Consider the following 16,377-nt stretch of genomic DNA (forward strand, 5'->3'; position numbering starts at 1 on the left):
TATCAATATCAAATGATTGGGCAAATCACAATTTTGCTAAATAATGAAAAGCTTGAATTGTAAATCAACAACATAAATTTTAATATAATTTAAACCATAGATAACTCTTTATATTATTCCATTCCTCTACATTGGGGAAAGAAAGCCTTACCTCGTGTATGGTGTCGAAAGGAAGCTAAGCCACCATAGAGTTTGTGGTCAATTTTTCTAGACTTTCTGTGAGCATCATGTGGCAGAAGCTTTCAGGGCGTGGGAGATACATAACAAAAACCATTGCAATTAATTGGAAGAATGTGGTATACAGAACTATGGATGCTCGAGGACTGGTATTATTCCCAACAAAAATTGCTGCTGCACGGGCTTTACCTCGTCCCTGGTAAGTGTCTGATTTTCCAAATCATGATATTAGTATTAGGCTTTAACTATGTTGCGGAGCTTTATAGGAATCGATCTTGTGACCTCGGAGATCAAATTATTGAATTGTTTAGTGTCAGTCTATAAATCGTAGTAATTCATAACCGTTTTTGTCTGTCAATTTTTTTGGAGGTTAAATTTTATGATTGTAAATTTAACCATACATATACCAGCAGAATAGGAGCTTTACTTAAATATTGAAGTGGATTAAGACCAGAATTTTGGTTTCTAATTTAGTGGCTGATAGGGAGCATTATCGACTCGGATTTGAACCTCAATCTCTCTGTCTGTAATTAGTGTTGATTATTGATAATATTTCCCCGGAGAGAATTATGTTCTATTGATTTGATTTTTCATATTTTTTTTTGAAATATTAATAATAATAACATTGGTAGGATTTGTTTAATTTAGTAATTTTTAATTATAATTTTTTGGAAAGTTTTTCATTTTATTTTTTAATCTAATATGTTTAGAATTTTGGTAAAGATTTATTAAAATCACAAGTTTGATAGGTGAATTTTTACAATTATAGTGTTCTAGGATTTTGGAGAGTACTAACTCTATATATGCACTCAAAAAAACCAATTTAAACGAGACAAATCAAAATTTGGCCACAAATTTTCCTCAAATTCCTACCAAAAACCCATCAAAAACTCTAAAAATTCTCCTTAAATACTACTTCTAATTTAATTTTCTATACAAATCTTTTCCAAAAAAATATTATCAACCTAAATAAGTAATCGTGAAAATTTCCATGCACACAATATTGATTACCTAAATGGCCAACTTTAAATCCCAACCTCATGCTCACTATCTATAACTAGGGTTGAGTATTTCAATGAGTAGCCAACTTAATACCTGGGTTGAGTATTTCAATGAGTAGCCAACTTAACACCTGAGCCGGGGTTAGAAGGCATTTTTTTGTACAATTTGTAACGATTATAGTTGTTTTTAATGCGATTTTCTGGATTTTCTAGTGATTCCATTATGCTGAAAAATTTGAGGTGAAATCTTGATTTGTGTTATTTAAACTGGTGTTTTCACTTATATATGGATTCAGCACTTGAAATATATGGATTCACCATCTAAAAAATCTCTAGAGTTAAATTTGATGGAATTCCGGTGTTTGGATGCAAATGCGGAAATATTTAATATTATAGGAATTTCTTTTGTTTGGAAAAGTTGGTATTCACGTAAATATTATAATAGTAAATAGGTGTATTTTAACTTGTAACGAAATAGCATTTTTCCCCGGAATCCATACAATTTCAATTTGTAAGAATATAATTTTATGTTGTTTAAAATACATTTTTGAATGCATAAATAGATTCAACGTTTTGAAAAACTTTTTGGAGCTAGGATTCTACAGATTAAATAATTTAAACTCAAGTTTTTAAAAATCTCTGCCGAATTTTGATTAAAATTAAGGAGAAAATATGTAATGAAAAATATCATTTAGCATATAAATTAGAATGACATAGTAAATATTGAACATGACTGGAATTTGTGAAATGGTTTTTTCAAATCTATTTTTACTTTTTCAAAATTTTGATTTACAGGTGCTTTTAATAAAATAAAGAAAACTGAAATTGGTATTTTATATAAATTTTAATTAAATTTATTTCAAATAATTATTATAATTTAATAAAAATATTGAATCTATATTTTTTGAAAATAATAATTGTATTAATTTTAAAAATAAAATAATTCTATTATGATGAAGATAGATGTCAAAATAATAAAAGAACAACAAAAGGGTCTGGATTTATTTGCAACACTATGAGGGCTTTGTAGTGCTCAATGGGTCTCTTCAAGCTTAATAGCCACTAGCTTGAGTGGCCTTGCTTCACCACCCCTTTCATCGACGCCTAATATAGCTGCCTTCAATGTTGTAATTTCCAATAGACCAAAATTATAGAAGAAGAAGCGTTTACACTTGTCCAAAGGCTTGAGGATATTTTGAAGGTAGAGATCAATGATTCTTAGTCCAAAATAGGGGCTCTTCAACTTGCGAAATGAGGTTTAGTAGGCCAGTTCATGGGGATCTGGTCTTCCTCACACTTCTTGAAGCAATCGGTAAATAAAACTTGGCAACGACTAATAAAGTGTCAAGTTTCCTTTGAGAACAAATAAGATTGATACTTGATCTTCAAAATCATTCCTTATTTCATGGGTGTCGAGGGTCTTTATTTAGATTGATAAAGCTTGGAATTTAACTCGGAATGTGATGTTCTTTCAACAATTCCAATCTAGGTTAACCCCCCTTGCTTCCTTTGCATTGTTGGAAACGATGCCATTTTTAAAAGTATTTGAAATGCCTTAGGTAAGTATATTGATCATGCCAACCCACAAGAGGGTTTGTTTTCATGTGCCAAGATCTGTGTGAAAATAGATGTGGACAAAGGACTTCTAGTCATAATACATCTCAACTTGGATAACTAGTCCCATATCCAAGAGGTGGATTATGACCAACTTCATTATAAGTTCAAGCTATATTATGAGTATGGACACTTTGCTACAAATTGCAAAAAAGAAGACTGAGGAGCAATGAAATCAAGTGTAAGAATGGGCTCAATGGAAACATTCCAAAAGGAGAAAAGGACCATCCAAATAGACTAACAACTAGCCATGACAGATCGATACAACAGGTAATAAAGGCAAGGGCATGGTATCTCTAGCCCAAGCAAAATCAACTCTATGAGAGGGTACCAATAATCAAGGCGCAACGAATTCTAATAGCAACAGTTTCAAAGCACTTAACCTAGATGAAGAGGAAGATGAGATTCCCTCAAGCAATATCCCTCCCTCTCTTTGGATGGACTCCAGAACCTCTCTTGGCCTTCCCAGGGATGGAATTTTGCCCCTTGAGGATGCCCATATTTATTTGACGAGCGAGATCAACTCTTCCTCGGATGAGGGTGAATTCCACCCTCTTAGGGTGGCTTGAATTGACCCCTCCCTTACCAGTTCAGTTGATGAAAAATTGAAGACAAAAAAAGAGAAGGAAAAAGATCACATTCATTGTAAGGTGGGAAGAGAAGAGAGGTTCGAATTGACAAAGTTGAAAAGGACAAAGAATTGGGAATAGGGGTATTTTCAATAGACACATCGCATGGAAACAAAATACAAGGAAAAGAGGTAGTTCATGCCCTAATTAAGGGGTTGAGGTATCTAATAGAAAATGATGAAATTAATCTCCTAGAATTGCATGGGGTTGGGGTCAGATAAAATAATTCCAGAGGTTAAATCATTAGTTCAAAAAGGAAACCCCCTTTTCTACTACTCCATGAGACTAAATTAAGATCTCTAGTCAATAATCTGGTCTTAAATGTGAAAGATGCAGTTAAGTGTCCAAACCTAAATGATCTAGTCGATCCAAGGAAATATATAGTAATCAAGGATTATATTTTGATGTAAGTTATATGTACTACAAATTTTGTTTAATTTTGGGGCTTTATTGGAATGTATTCGCCTCCAAAGACCCATATATGCTTAGTAGTGGTTGTATTCCTCTTCGAAGGATATTTTTTGTTCAAGAGTCTATAGATGATACTGAAGATGGAAGAAAATCACAATGTAACTCCCGGTGTACACCTACCATCCGAGCACAAATTTTGCAATTAATATAAATATTCTCATTGCAGTAAAAAAAAAAGATGACAATGATTAACATCCACTAAATCTACATGGTTTAGCATACCTCAAGAATGTAAAAGATTAATCAGAGTTCTTTAACATTTTATTTCTATGTTCAAAAAAAAGTGAGAGAAGTGATCCCATATCACCATTGTTTTGTTGAGTTAAAAGATTAAGAAGGTTGATAGCGTGACAAATATTTTGAAAATTAAATGGAATGTGAGCACAAGATGGACAATGACAAACTGCATTTTATCTTTTAACATTTTTAAGACAACATCAATGACAAACTCTTTCATCCCAGGGCTTTTTGGGAATTGAACAACTCTCAGTGTCACTATGAAGCTCATGGGAATTAGTTCTAATCATGACAATGTTCATTTTTTCTTAACACTAGTGAGAGACATAATTTTGATTTTAGAGAATGAGTTGACCACCTCCTTATAATTTTATAGTTTCATTTTTTCCTCTACCTCTTTATTCACCCACAATTTTAAAAATAATAATATTTTTAATATTATCAAAAATTTTATAAAATTATCTCCTTTCTTTATTTTCCAATAATACAACAAAAATAAACATAAATTTAAAATTGGATAAAAATTCCCTTATTGCATTATATTTTTATATAAACCTGATGAAAAATCAAAAATATAAAATAATATTTTGCACCACTTTCAATGGAGATGTCCCCACATAATTTTACTATCATTAATAATAATTTACAATTTATTTAGTGAATTAAGTCACATTGCAATAGCTACAATATTGAAAAGGTGACAACAGCCTTGGAGTTGGTTTTTTGGCTTGAGTGGATAACGACAAACTATTTCCCAGTGGTCCTGCTTAAGTTAACTTAGGAAATTTTTCTATTTTTCTATTAGAGTCCTTGTTCACAACCACTTACGAATTTTTCATAATTATAATGTCAAAAAACATTTTATTAAATCTCACATTTGGAAAACACATTCACCGGCCGAAATGAAATTTCGGATTGAATATGCATTTCGTTTGTCGTATTATAATCAGCATAGGCAATAAACCGATATTTAAAAAGCACACATGACACCACTCATACATCCATGCTTTAGTATCACGTGTAATACATATATATATAAATATAATTTTTAAATATAATTTTTTAAATATAATTTATATTGTCTTTTAATATATAATATGAAATTTAATAATTGTTTTAAGAATAGCAAAGTTTTAGTACTTTTAGACGTCCAATAGGTACGGAGTAAAGTTAATAATTAATATATGTACTAGTCCACAAAAGAGGTGTTTTAGAATTTAGTATGGTATAGACGTTGTCATCAACAAACATATCATTACATTAAAAAACTAAAAAAAATACAATGTTGAGTGTTTTTATAATCAATGCTTTTTTAATGCCTAATAGATTTATATAAAATAATTTTAAAGTGATATGTGGATAAAATCCTCATAAAATAAATTTAGATTGATATTTTAATCAAATAGGATAAAAAAGGTGTTGAATAAACAAAATTAGGGAATAATGTCGTAAGAGGTTAAATGTAATTTTCATTTTTATGTTTTTTTGGCATCTCTCCATGTATTAAAAATATGAGTTTGTAGCAAATCCAGGGTTCAGTAGATGCAATGGCAAGGAATGTAGGTCTTCGATGTTTTGGAGAAATGAAGAGGAACCAGTGCAAGACTTGCATGATATGGAATTTGAAGATCATAAATTTTATATTTATCTATGTTAGATTTTTAGCGAACCTAGTGCATGATACTTAATTTCTAGTAGAAAATTGATGAAAAAGGGCGGATAACTCTGCCAGGCTATGAACAAAGTCACCAAAGTCACCATAGAACTCTGCTGGGCTAGTGGGGGCAGTGGAAAGTAAGTATCTGTCACTATGAAAGTAAGTATCTGTCTGCTTCATATTGGTTAAGGAAATGTATTCCAAAGGGATCTGTCCAGGAAAGGAACAAGGTCTGCCCAGGATCTGTCTGAACTAGATGGCTGAACGAGAATAGGGAGGGATATGGATATAAGGTATCGGAAGAAAGAATACGAGCGGTTATTTGGCTAAAAGTAAGGGCTAAAGGAATGGTTATGGTGGGTGCCGAACTGCTACCTTAGCTGCTGGGGGATCTTCTACTGGTTCAGGATCAACAGATGAAATTGCTCCTACTTTTGGATCTAGAGCTATATGTTGCGGATTAAGTGCTAGGTACAGATACAGATACGGAACCCACAGAGGAGGTAGAGGCAAAGGCAAAGACGGAATTCAGCAAGTGTTTTTTATGGAAGTAAGTGAATGCTATATCGCTGCTAATCAGAGGTGTATAGGGTGTACTACGTGATGGTGTTATGTGCTGGGTAGTACTCCAGGAAGGGGGGTAGTGTGATCCGGTCCTGAGATGAGAAGAGGGCTTTAGCTGTACCTTCTAAGATCAATTCATCAAGTGGTCTAGAGCTAACAGTTCTACTAGGTCATAAGGTGAGGTTGTATGAACTTAATCAAAGGTAAGGCAAGGGTAAAGGGTTAATAGTAATAGTGCCATACCAACAAAGCATTAATTAAGCAAGTGTGATAAAAGGCCTATCCTCTCCTAGCAATGTCTGAAGCCCGTCCAGCTCTTCTATGTTGAAGTGCTTCCATCCCTCCCATCTATCCGTCCAATGCAGCAGTAAGTCTAAGTAAGGCAGTATCTAGGAACACGGTGGTAAGAGTCAATAAAAAGGTCAAAGTAGGCAGCATAGTCCCGGTGAAATGGTGGTAGTTATATATGAGCATGTGGTAGTTTAGGTTCAGTCAGTTCCTTGCACTAGGAAGCGCAAGCCCCTCCGGGACCTTGCTTTCCTAAGGATCAATGGCTAAGGCGAGCCTGGTTGTGTAGGACCGTAAGAAGAGAAGTGATATAAGTGTTGGTTGCCGCTATAGAGCAGCTTTTCAAGTTCAATCAGTTGCACATTCCATGGTGATATAGCTAGCTCTAGAGAGTCTGATGGATGATTCCGTGGTGTTCTAGCATGCATCCTTTGGCTTGTTTGATCAAATGTGCCTTACCACGACTTCCACCATCAGTGCCTTTGGAGAGATTTCAATTTACTTATTGGGTTTTGACTTAATTTGGGGGGGCCTTTAAGTCAAAAAAAGGGTCGAGCGACTTCGTTGATGGCGTTGGTCGAGAGTTCGACAGGCTCACGATGGCGGCCAGTCGAGCGATGGCGGCCTTAACAGTCGAGCGTTCGTACCTCACCCTGCCGGGGGCATGATGGCGTTGGTCGAGAGTTCGCTTGCTCACCCTTTTTCTTCAGTTCGATTCAGTGCGCGGAAAGACAACCGAGTTAGCTTAGTGTGTTTACTCGGTAGAATGTCTTCCCTTCTCTTCCCTTCCCTTATCTGCCTTGACCATGACCAGTGTTGCCTTCGCAGCGTACAAGCTTGACCAGAGATACTTGGCTTGAAGGCAGTATGGGGTTACCTCTTCGCATGACTATGGCTCGATAGAATCCTACGATCCCTTACGATCCAATCATCTCAGCAGACGTGTCCTAGGTGTGCCTGTTCGCTGACTAGGCCTAGAGAGAAACAATCCCATCATCCCATACGTTTCCTAGGCTCTGCCCTTGAGCATAACCTCCAACACCTTCATTCCGGTCATGAAAAGAATCCATCATTCCATTGGGTGTTCCTTCTCCGGATTGGAGGAAGGAGCGCTTCTTTGGTGTGTCCCAAAGTCGCTCAATAATTAAGACCTCTCTAGAATTTCCTTGCCCCCCCCGGCCCCTCCTTTTTGTTCTCTGGGCTTGCCTAACTAGAATGAGGACCCGAGATTTCTTATATTCTTGCCGGGGGTAATGAAGAAAAGGGAGGTTGGGAGGTAACAGTTGTTCTTCTTGCCGAACAGGGGGTGTTTTGGGCAATGAAGGAGATGGTAACCCCGTTATCGTTATCAGCCAAACTAAGAAACGACTTTCTTCCGGATGGATGGCCCGGTTGAGTTAACACCTTCCGGCATCGACTAGCTGCCCTATCTAGAAAGCCTTCTCGGACTAGCTATTATGGTTCTTCTCCCCTAACTTCTTCCTACTCCTACCTTCTACACCGATGGCATCTATAGTTAGAGATCTCGCTGGTCCTCCTCTATCTAGTTTGCTCTCCTCGCTGGTCCGGGGAGATCTCGCTGGTGCCTACCCCCACCCCCTGGTAACTCTGGACAGGAAAGAAACCAATTCCTTGTCGGATGCTCGCCCCCTACTCTTTTTGTTGGCGGTTGTTGACCGTGGGTGAGGGATGGGCCGGTTAGCAGAGCACCCCACCGAGCAGAGAAAACTTTCCTTTCACCAGCCAATCAGGGTTCCAATGAGAAAGGTAGCATTAGCCCTTACTGACCAGAAACACACCAAATTCTCCTTTAGGTGCTTCAACTGCGGTATGGGTAGAAGAAGCTGGTACGGAAAAACCTTCTGTATGGGGTTCAAAATGGTGAATTGAGGTAGAGTAGACTGATGATCCCGTAGTCATTCAGGCAGGCCGTTCTTTGGACAAGCTTGCTCCTGCTCCCCCAGACCATCTTTCTCTCTCCAAACCTAACGTGATAGTTTCCCATCATAAGGCTCTCTATCTATAGATTGAGCCATTACCAGTTGGACAAGAAGCTGATTCGTCCAGACAGAACTCAGTTGACTGAAAGAACCGGTCCGCGAGGGGTTATCCCTTCCCCGGTTATCCTCGCCGCAAGGTTATACCCCTCGCTACTATAGGTCTAACCGAGAGGTATTACTGATGCTGCATAGCGCTTTTTGCTCCAGACCCCTCCCTAGTTCCCATTCTCTCGCTTGTTGAGCGAGATCTGCTACTACATGATATGATCAAAATGGGGCGGGCGCTACTTATAAAGGCAGAACAGAATTTGTGTAGGCGCTATAGATCTATAGTGCATGCACAAATTATGAACCTCCACAAATGCATAACCTTACCTTTACGGTGTATTGATTAAATTCACAAGTAGGTCCCTAACACAAATTCAATAGATCACTTAATAACAATTTGTTACTCTTCCATTACCAAGAGGACAAAATGGAGAGGAGTGTTAGTGTTTTGTCTTCTTGTTGTGATGCACAAGGTGCCATTGATAAGTTTGAGTTCACTCCTAGTGTTCTCAATGTGACATGGCACGGGGAGGTTGAGCTCTGCGTCATTCATGGCATCAGTCATGGTCATCTAGTGTTATGTGTCAAAGGATATAGGATACAAAGGGGGTTTTAGCCCGTTGGAAGCTTCCATTGTATGGGCCCGCTTCAAGAATGATACACGTCTTCAAACCACCACTAAGAACCATTTTTAATATTTCTATGGCATTTCCTCATTTTCAGAGTGATCGAGGTGGGAGTTTTCATTAGGTATTTTGATTGTTTTCTCCTCTCCCAAATATTTTATACTTTGTTGCTTTTATGCTTCGTGCTTTTCTGTGTGCCTGATCCTGATGGCTTCAAAGTCTGCAAAGTTATTGTCATCGGTGCTCCCTTGTGCTCCATCCTCTTACGGAGCATTTCCTCTCTCTCCCAAATCTGGTCTAGACCATACCCTAATAGAGCTGGCTCAAAACCCCTTCCATATTTTTCTTAAAAACATAAATGGGAAATCCACTATTTTCTGGATTGGGGGTTTTGATGAGGTGGTTTCTTTGAAGAAATTGATTAAACTCAAGTTGGGAATCCCTGTTAAATCTCAATGTGCATCATTTGAAGGAAAGGTGCTCTGGGACCCCTTCCAGATTAACAATTATCACATCAGGAGGAAATCTACCATTTTTTGAGCTTAAGATTACATGGTGGAGCTCCAATCCATAGAAACTCCAATGGATCTACTTCTTTCAAGGATGTAGTGCAAGGGAAGTCATCTAATTTATCAGATCAACTAAAATTTAGTATAGCTCCATACATCATAGAAAAAATGAAGCAAACACCAACTATGGAGTTGAATATTCGAAAGGTAAACTCATCTTTTGTTGCTCTTCAATCCAAGACTATTATTTTCAGGTTCAATGGCTTTTGGCCTAAGTCTTATGCTCTACATCAGTGTTTATTTTCCTATTGGACAACAAATTGAGACATCTATTTATGCTCAAAATGACCTTTTATTATTCAATTTGATACACTCAAAGATTTAGAGACCATTATGAAAGATAGGCCCTAGCTCTGGGGAAGAGTTGGGCTCTTCATCACCTCATGGTTCTCATAGTTTCATGCCACAAGCATGGTGGTCTACAATGTCAATTTGGATGAGGCTTCCAAATCTTCCTCTCCCATTTTGGCACCATAAAGTCCTAGAGGAAATTATAAACACACTCGGAAAATACAAAATGATGGTTTTGGAGAGATTAGAGAATGTTCTATTTTCCTTTGCTAGAATTTGTGTGGAGATAGACTTTAGTAAAGGTCTACTTGATCACATTCAAATGAAAAACCAAAAAAATCAATGGAAACAAGTATTACACTATGAGAATATGACATTTAGATGTCGTACATGCCTTCAAACAAGGCATCTACAGAGCACAGGCCCATAGGCAAAAATATCCCTAAGAAGAAAAAGGGGCAAGTTCATAAACTAAAAGGTTGGCAGACCTACCTGTCAGAAGAAGAAGAATAAGAGGTAAACATGGAAGCTCCTCCAGGCTAAGTTGAAGTGGTTTCCCAAGCCTAGTATGGGGCTATGATCCATGAACAGAAAGACATTGAAATACAAGAGAACTCATGAATCACATCTATAGAAAAATGAGGCCCTTTTAAAAAATGGGTTGGGCAGTACAAAGAGAGAACATGTCTCTAAGGGTTCAAACTTAGATAAAGAAAACCCTCTACTGACATCTGCTATGGAATTGTCATTGGTACCAATTGACCCCAATCCTAAGGGTTGGCAAAATGTCGAGAAAAAGAAAGGAAAAAAGGAGAAGTTAAGTGATTTTTATCACACTTAACTTTATTTTTTTATATTTTACTTTCATTTCCATGAGCCATGAGGCTTATCTTTCTGAATGCTTTAAGCATATACAAAATGTAATTTTGTTACTTGTTTCAAGTTGAAAAAAAATGGATGAAGGTGATGGAGGTTGATTTCTTGGAAACCGTGCACTATAATTTGCTGAAATTTCTTGGGCATGTTACCATCATCCATGTACATCTCCCCATGAAACATCTTTTTAAATGGAGACACGGATATCGAGAAAATGAAAAAATATTGTAGGTGATAGAGGCTGATTTCTCGAAAATTGTGCACTGGAATTTGTTGAAATTTCTTGAGCATGTTACCATCATCCATATGCATCTCCCCTTGTAACATATTGGCAAATGGATGCATGGTTTTCAAGTTATGGCAAAAACAAATTTATGCTCTATGTATTTTTGTTTCTTGTAGTAAAACGAGCATCCTGCAGTTTTTTAGGAAAACAAGCAAATTGAATGGTAGAAGCTTGAGAATGATGGGTGGATGGTGGAAATAGATGAGGGTGATGGATTGACACGACCTTGGCCTTGTTGTGGAATTTGAGTGAAGGAGGAGAAAGTCAAAATTTGACTTCTTTTGACTAGGTTTGACCTATTTTTTCTTTTGTTTCGTGCCAACTTCTTTTTGTTCCTTGCAGATGTTGGAGAGTACATACATTCATCAAAGAGATGCATGGAGCAAGGATTTCTTTTATTTTTTTTCTCTTTTTTTTCTTCTAGGCCTACTAGCCACCTCAATGAGGTTTTCAGCTAGTAGGTCTGCCTAGGCGCCTCAAATGAGGTTTTCACCTAGGACCTTTTTCTTTTTTCTCTTTTTTCCCAACCCATTGAACTCCTCATGGAGGTTTTCAATCAATGAACCAATCTCAGGCGCCTCCAAGGAGGTTTTCACTTGAGTTTTTTTTTTTTGACCCTACTCTACTTGAAAAAAAATCACCTTCAAGTAGAAGAATACTTCCAATGGAGCCATGTGCACATCAAGATGACAGACAAACTGATGTGTAGGCTTGCAGTATATGATTTGACATGTATCTAGATTTCAGAGACCAAATGATTTAACTTTGAAAGGATCAAGCATAGTTGAAGAAGAGAGTGATGCTCCATCTTGTTGATTTTTTGGAACCAAACCTCAATATAACTTTGATGTCCTTGGTTTTCTTGTATATCTGGATCATTATTCATGTCTTCTTCTACCATGACCTTCAAATCTTCCCCTTTTTGCTGATTTTTCTCTTGAATACATAGAGGATTTAATTGTAACCATGAGGGAGCTCTCTCAATCTCTAATTTTGATGTTGCTCTTCATCAAGTGCAGCCCATGATTCCGTGGTCTTCTCATTTGAATATTCTTCTTCTGTATGTGGTACTTCAATGATATCGAGATAATCTTTTTTTCGCAATACTCTTCTTGAGCTGTGGTGAATGCCATTGATCTCAAGAGCAGATGTTTGGAAGTGTTGTACCTCGACATTGTAAGTGCGCCGAGCTACTTCAATTTGTGGGTTTGGAAATGGTGGTACAGGTAGTTGAGTGGAAGTGTATATTTGAGATGGATGTGGTTGTAGTTGTGGTTATGGTGGAGATGAATGGTAAGGATAACATGGAGTTGGGTATGGAGGATATTGAGGAAAATACTGAGGATATTGTGGATGGCTCCCATAAGTTCCTTGCCAACCTTGTTGCCAAGATTGGTTTTGGGGTTGAGATGGCCAATGTTGCCAAGGAAATTGTGAATTAGGATCTTGCATCATATCATGTTGAATAGGCTATCATGGTCATCTTGGAGCTACATAACATTGTTGCATTCACAATTGACTTGCTCCATTGTCCTCTTGGTGAACTTCCTTCAACCCTGGTAATGAGGAGCAACATTTAACATCATGTGATTCTGCATGGACAACACAAACATCTTATTTTTGCTCATTTTGTATTCCTAACATTTCTACTTGTTTGGTTAGATTGCTAAGAATTTCTGTTTTAAATTCATCAAACAAATTTCCAAATTTAGCTTGACTTACTGATCTTGATGTTGATTTACTTACTCTTTCATTTCCTCTTGATATGTGTTTGCATGTTTAACAAATTTCTTCAAATGATAATTGATATACATCACCTCTACTCATGAGATCAAGAATAATAATCCACTCATCCCTAATTGTTCTAAGTAAAAGGGTTTTTAGTGTGTCGGATCCCAAATGATTTAGTTTTCCCCTCTTAACATTATACATGAACCTCTCTATTAGATCCTCTAAACTCTCATCTTCTCTTTGATTCATTCTAAAGATTTCTTCTTTAAGATCATGATCTTTATCTTTTTCTATAAATATATTTTTCATATCATTCCATGATCTTATTGAATTAGTCCCTAAACTCATGAATCATTTAAGAGCTCTATCCTTCAATGTTGTCGGAAGCAATCTCAATTTTTGAGTGTTCAATAAGTAACCATATGATCTACAAAGGATTTCAAATTTAAAGAGAATGGTTTTTGTATCCTCTGACCTTGACCATTAAATTTTGAAAGAAAATATGGAGGGATGTTCTTCATGTGCACATTGCTATCAGTATCATGAATGGGGAATCCGAGAGGATCTTCCTCATTGTCATCATCTCCATCCATTTCTTCTACATTCTTTTCGATCTTCTTCTTCTACCTGCAAAAGTGAATGGTGAAGTGGATCTTACTGTACCATGTGATCAAATGGGGGGTGGGTTGGTGTTGGAGATTTTTTGTTTCTATGATTGCATGAAAACTATAGTGCAATGTGGTTTTCTACTTTTGAAATGAAATATGCCTAATGCAATTTTTTTTTTTTTGCAAAAAGTAAAAAGAAATGAATCAACTAGGGAAGAAAACAATGCATACTTTGACACCTCCTCGACAACCACGCTAAATACTGATGAACCTTGGTATTGCAACAAGAATGCTGCAACTCTCGAGGCTACCGACTTTAATTATCAACCCGAGGTTCGTACAAACTTAAGAGGTATCGACACTATATGTGCAATATATAATGTGTCCTTCCTTTAGTGTCATGATGTAATGGAGTGTAGGTACTGAAGTGAAATCCTAAATTAATTGCAGAAAATGAAATGTTCGAAATGGAACCTTAACCTATTCCAAGAAAGAAAGTACAAGGAAAGAAACCTAGTCTAATTGCATAAAGATCATGAACTAAATGTGAAAGAAACCTAGCTTAACCATATTTATCACTTGTGATGATTTAAACTAACTGAGCATGAAATCAGATCTGGAGAGTACTAATTGTTGTGTGCATGTGTAAATATAAAATAACTCATTTTTAAAAATATTTTTACTTTATAAATGAAAATGTTAATCTTCCCTTGATCTTTGGCAGGGGAGACAAGTGTGGAGCAAGAGGGTTAAAATGGTATTGATGGCATGGAGGTCAAGTAGAGTCCTAATCCCATCTTCAATGATGATTTTTCTCAATTCGGGCTCAAAACAGGCTTTCCTACAAGATGTAGATTTCCTACAGGATGCTAAAGTGATTTCCTACAGGATCACCTGATTTATTATAGGATGTTACAGATTTACTATACGAAATTATAATTCATCGAATGAACAAGCAAATCAAATCCAAATTGGATGGGGAATTTTTTTATTATTAATTATGATGTTATAGGTCCCCATTCCAAGTGGAATCACTCAAAAAGACCTTTGTTAATCCATGCTAAAAAATAGAAAAACATTACTAGTTGAAAATCTAGAAATTCGAAAACTAGTGAGCTAGTAAATCTAAAAAATGCCTAGCTTAATCAAGTGTGAATGTAGTGGGGTAATTTTGTTATGAACTAGAATGTTTTTTTGATCTAATGCAAGTGGAACCAACTCGATTGAAGCTCGTTAGCATGCTCTAAAAAATAGCAGAAATTTATTATTCTTTGCCACAAAGGAGTTCAAGAAATCTAGATTTGGGAATAAGAAAGCTAATCTAAGTAGCTCAATGATTACTATGACCTCCCAAATATTTTCCAAGGATGAAATAATGCTTGTGATCCTGCAAAAGAACTTACATTAACCATTTAACTCAATCCTACAACAAGAAATCATTAATACTAAATGCAGAAGTAGAAAGAAATAAAAACAAGAGATGCAAGTGAATGAGCAGTGAAAAGAATGAAAGAAAATGGTACAAAAGGGCTCTGAGGCTCCTGGGATGGTCAAGCCCAAGGAAACTCAGATACCTATGGAGGAGAACAAGATTTAGAAGTTGAACATGACACCAATCTTCATTATTTTCATCAATACAATTACATCCTTGCAATAAAATATAATGGAGCTACAAAAATATGAGTTCTCTCCACAAGAACACTAATGAAAATCTCTCCCTAAAGGAAAATTTGACTTGGTACTTATACAAAATGATTAGGAATCATTCTCCATGAATGGAGGAAGCTTTCCCCACCAAAATCCCTTGATTAGTGGATCTGGTTCCCAATAATAGGAATATGCATTAAATGGCAGGGAACACATTCCTAGATTTTCTCAATCATTGGAGTTCCACAATATGTTCCATAATTCCATAATATCTTGTTGATTTATTATTTATTATTGATCCTCCTATGGTAGGGAGCAAGCCCCTAAATTATCTCCTCCAAATCTTCATAACATGCCCAATATTCTCATAATATTCAACAAAAATAAATAATATTAGACACAAATATCCAATTATTCATAAACCTTCCTAATGAATATATTAAAGTTAAAAATACATTATCTAATGCAGAAAGAGAGGTTTAATGTGTTAAAGGATGGTCATAGGCCTTAATTTATGTTTAATTTAGAGGCATGGGCCTTAATTTATGTCTAATTTAGAGGCCCATCAATGTGTCTTTTGCCTCTCCCTAGACTTTATTTTATAACTTTACATTCAACTAAATCCATAACCCCAATTTCAAAAGTGATTAAAGGTTGAGATTAGATCTTGTTATCAATCAATTCAATTGCACTATAACTTCTTTACATTTAATTCATCAGTTTGAGTTAATAAGCTTTTGAAGTGTAAGTGTTAGGCCCTTATACTACTAGTGTAACCCTTTATTGTTATTAGTACAACCCCCTTATTATATTGTTGTACCCATGCAGTCCCCATATTGTTGCTATTGTGCCCCATAGAAGCCCACTATTGTTATTATTGTGCCCTTACATTATTATTGTTATGTCGACTCTAATTATATTATGACTCCTTAGACTCCTATATATATAGAAAGGATGTCTTGTCATTTGTATATCCAAGAATTGTTCATTTATGTAATGTAAAGGAGGTTTCCCCCTCGAAGAGACTGAATTCTAAGGCGTTGATCTATATTTTCTA

At 36.2% G+C, this 16,377-nt stretch overlaps 1 protein-coding gene across 1 annotated transcript in view; it reads left to right on the top strand.

The window, feature by feature from the left end:
- Nucleotides 1–227: 227 nt before the first annotated feature.
- The window catches only part of LOC149259975 (uncharacterized), a 42,737-nt gene continuing 26,587 nt past the window's right edge, over nt 228–16,377 (top strand). The window contains exon 1 of the mRNA XM_089455992.1: nt 228–376. Within this exon, the coding sequence (XP_089312118.1) occupies nt 228–376 (149 nt within the window). The remainder of the gene's footprint in view (nt 377–16,377) is intronic.

This window comes from Pinus tabuliformis, chromosome 6, assembly GCF_031772625.1.
Source record: "Pinus tabuliformis cultivar Carrire ecotype Pingquan chromosome 6, CPIR1, whole genome shotgun sequence".
In the NCBI taxonomy this organism is placed as follows: Eukaryota; Viridiplantae; Streptophyta; class Pinopsida; order Pinales; family Pinaceae; genus Pinus; species Pinus tabuliformis.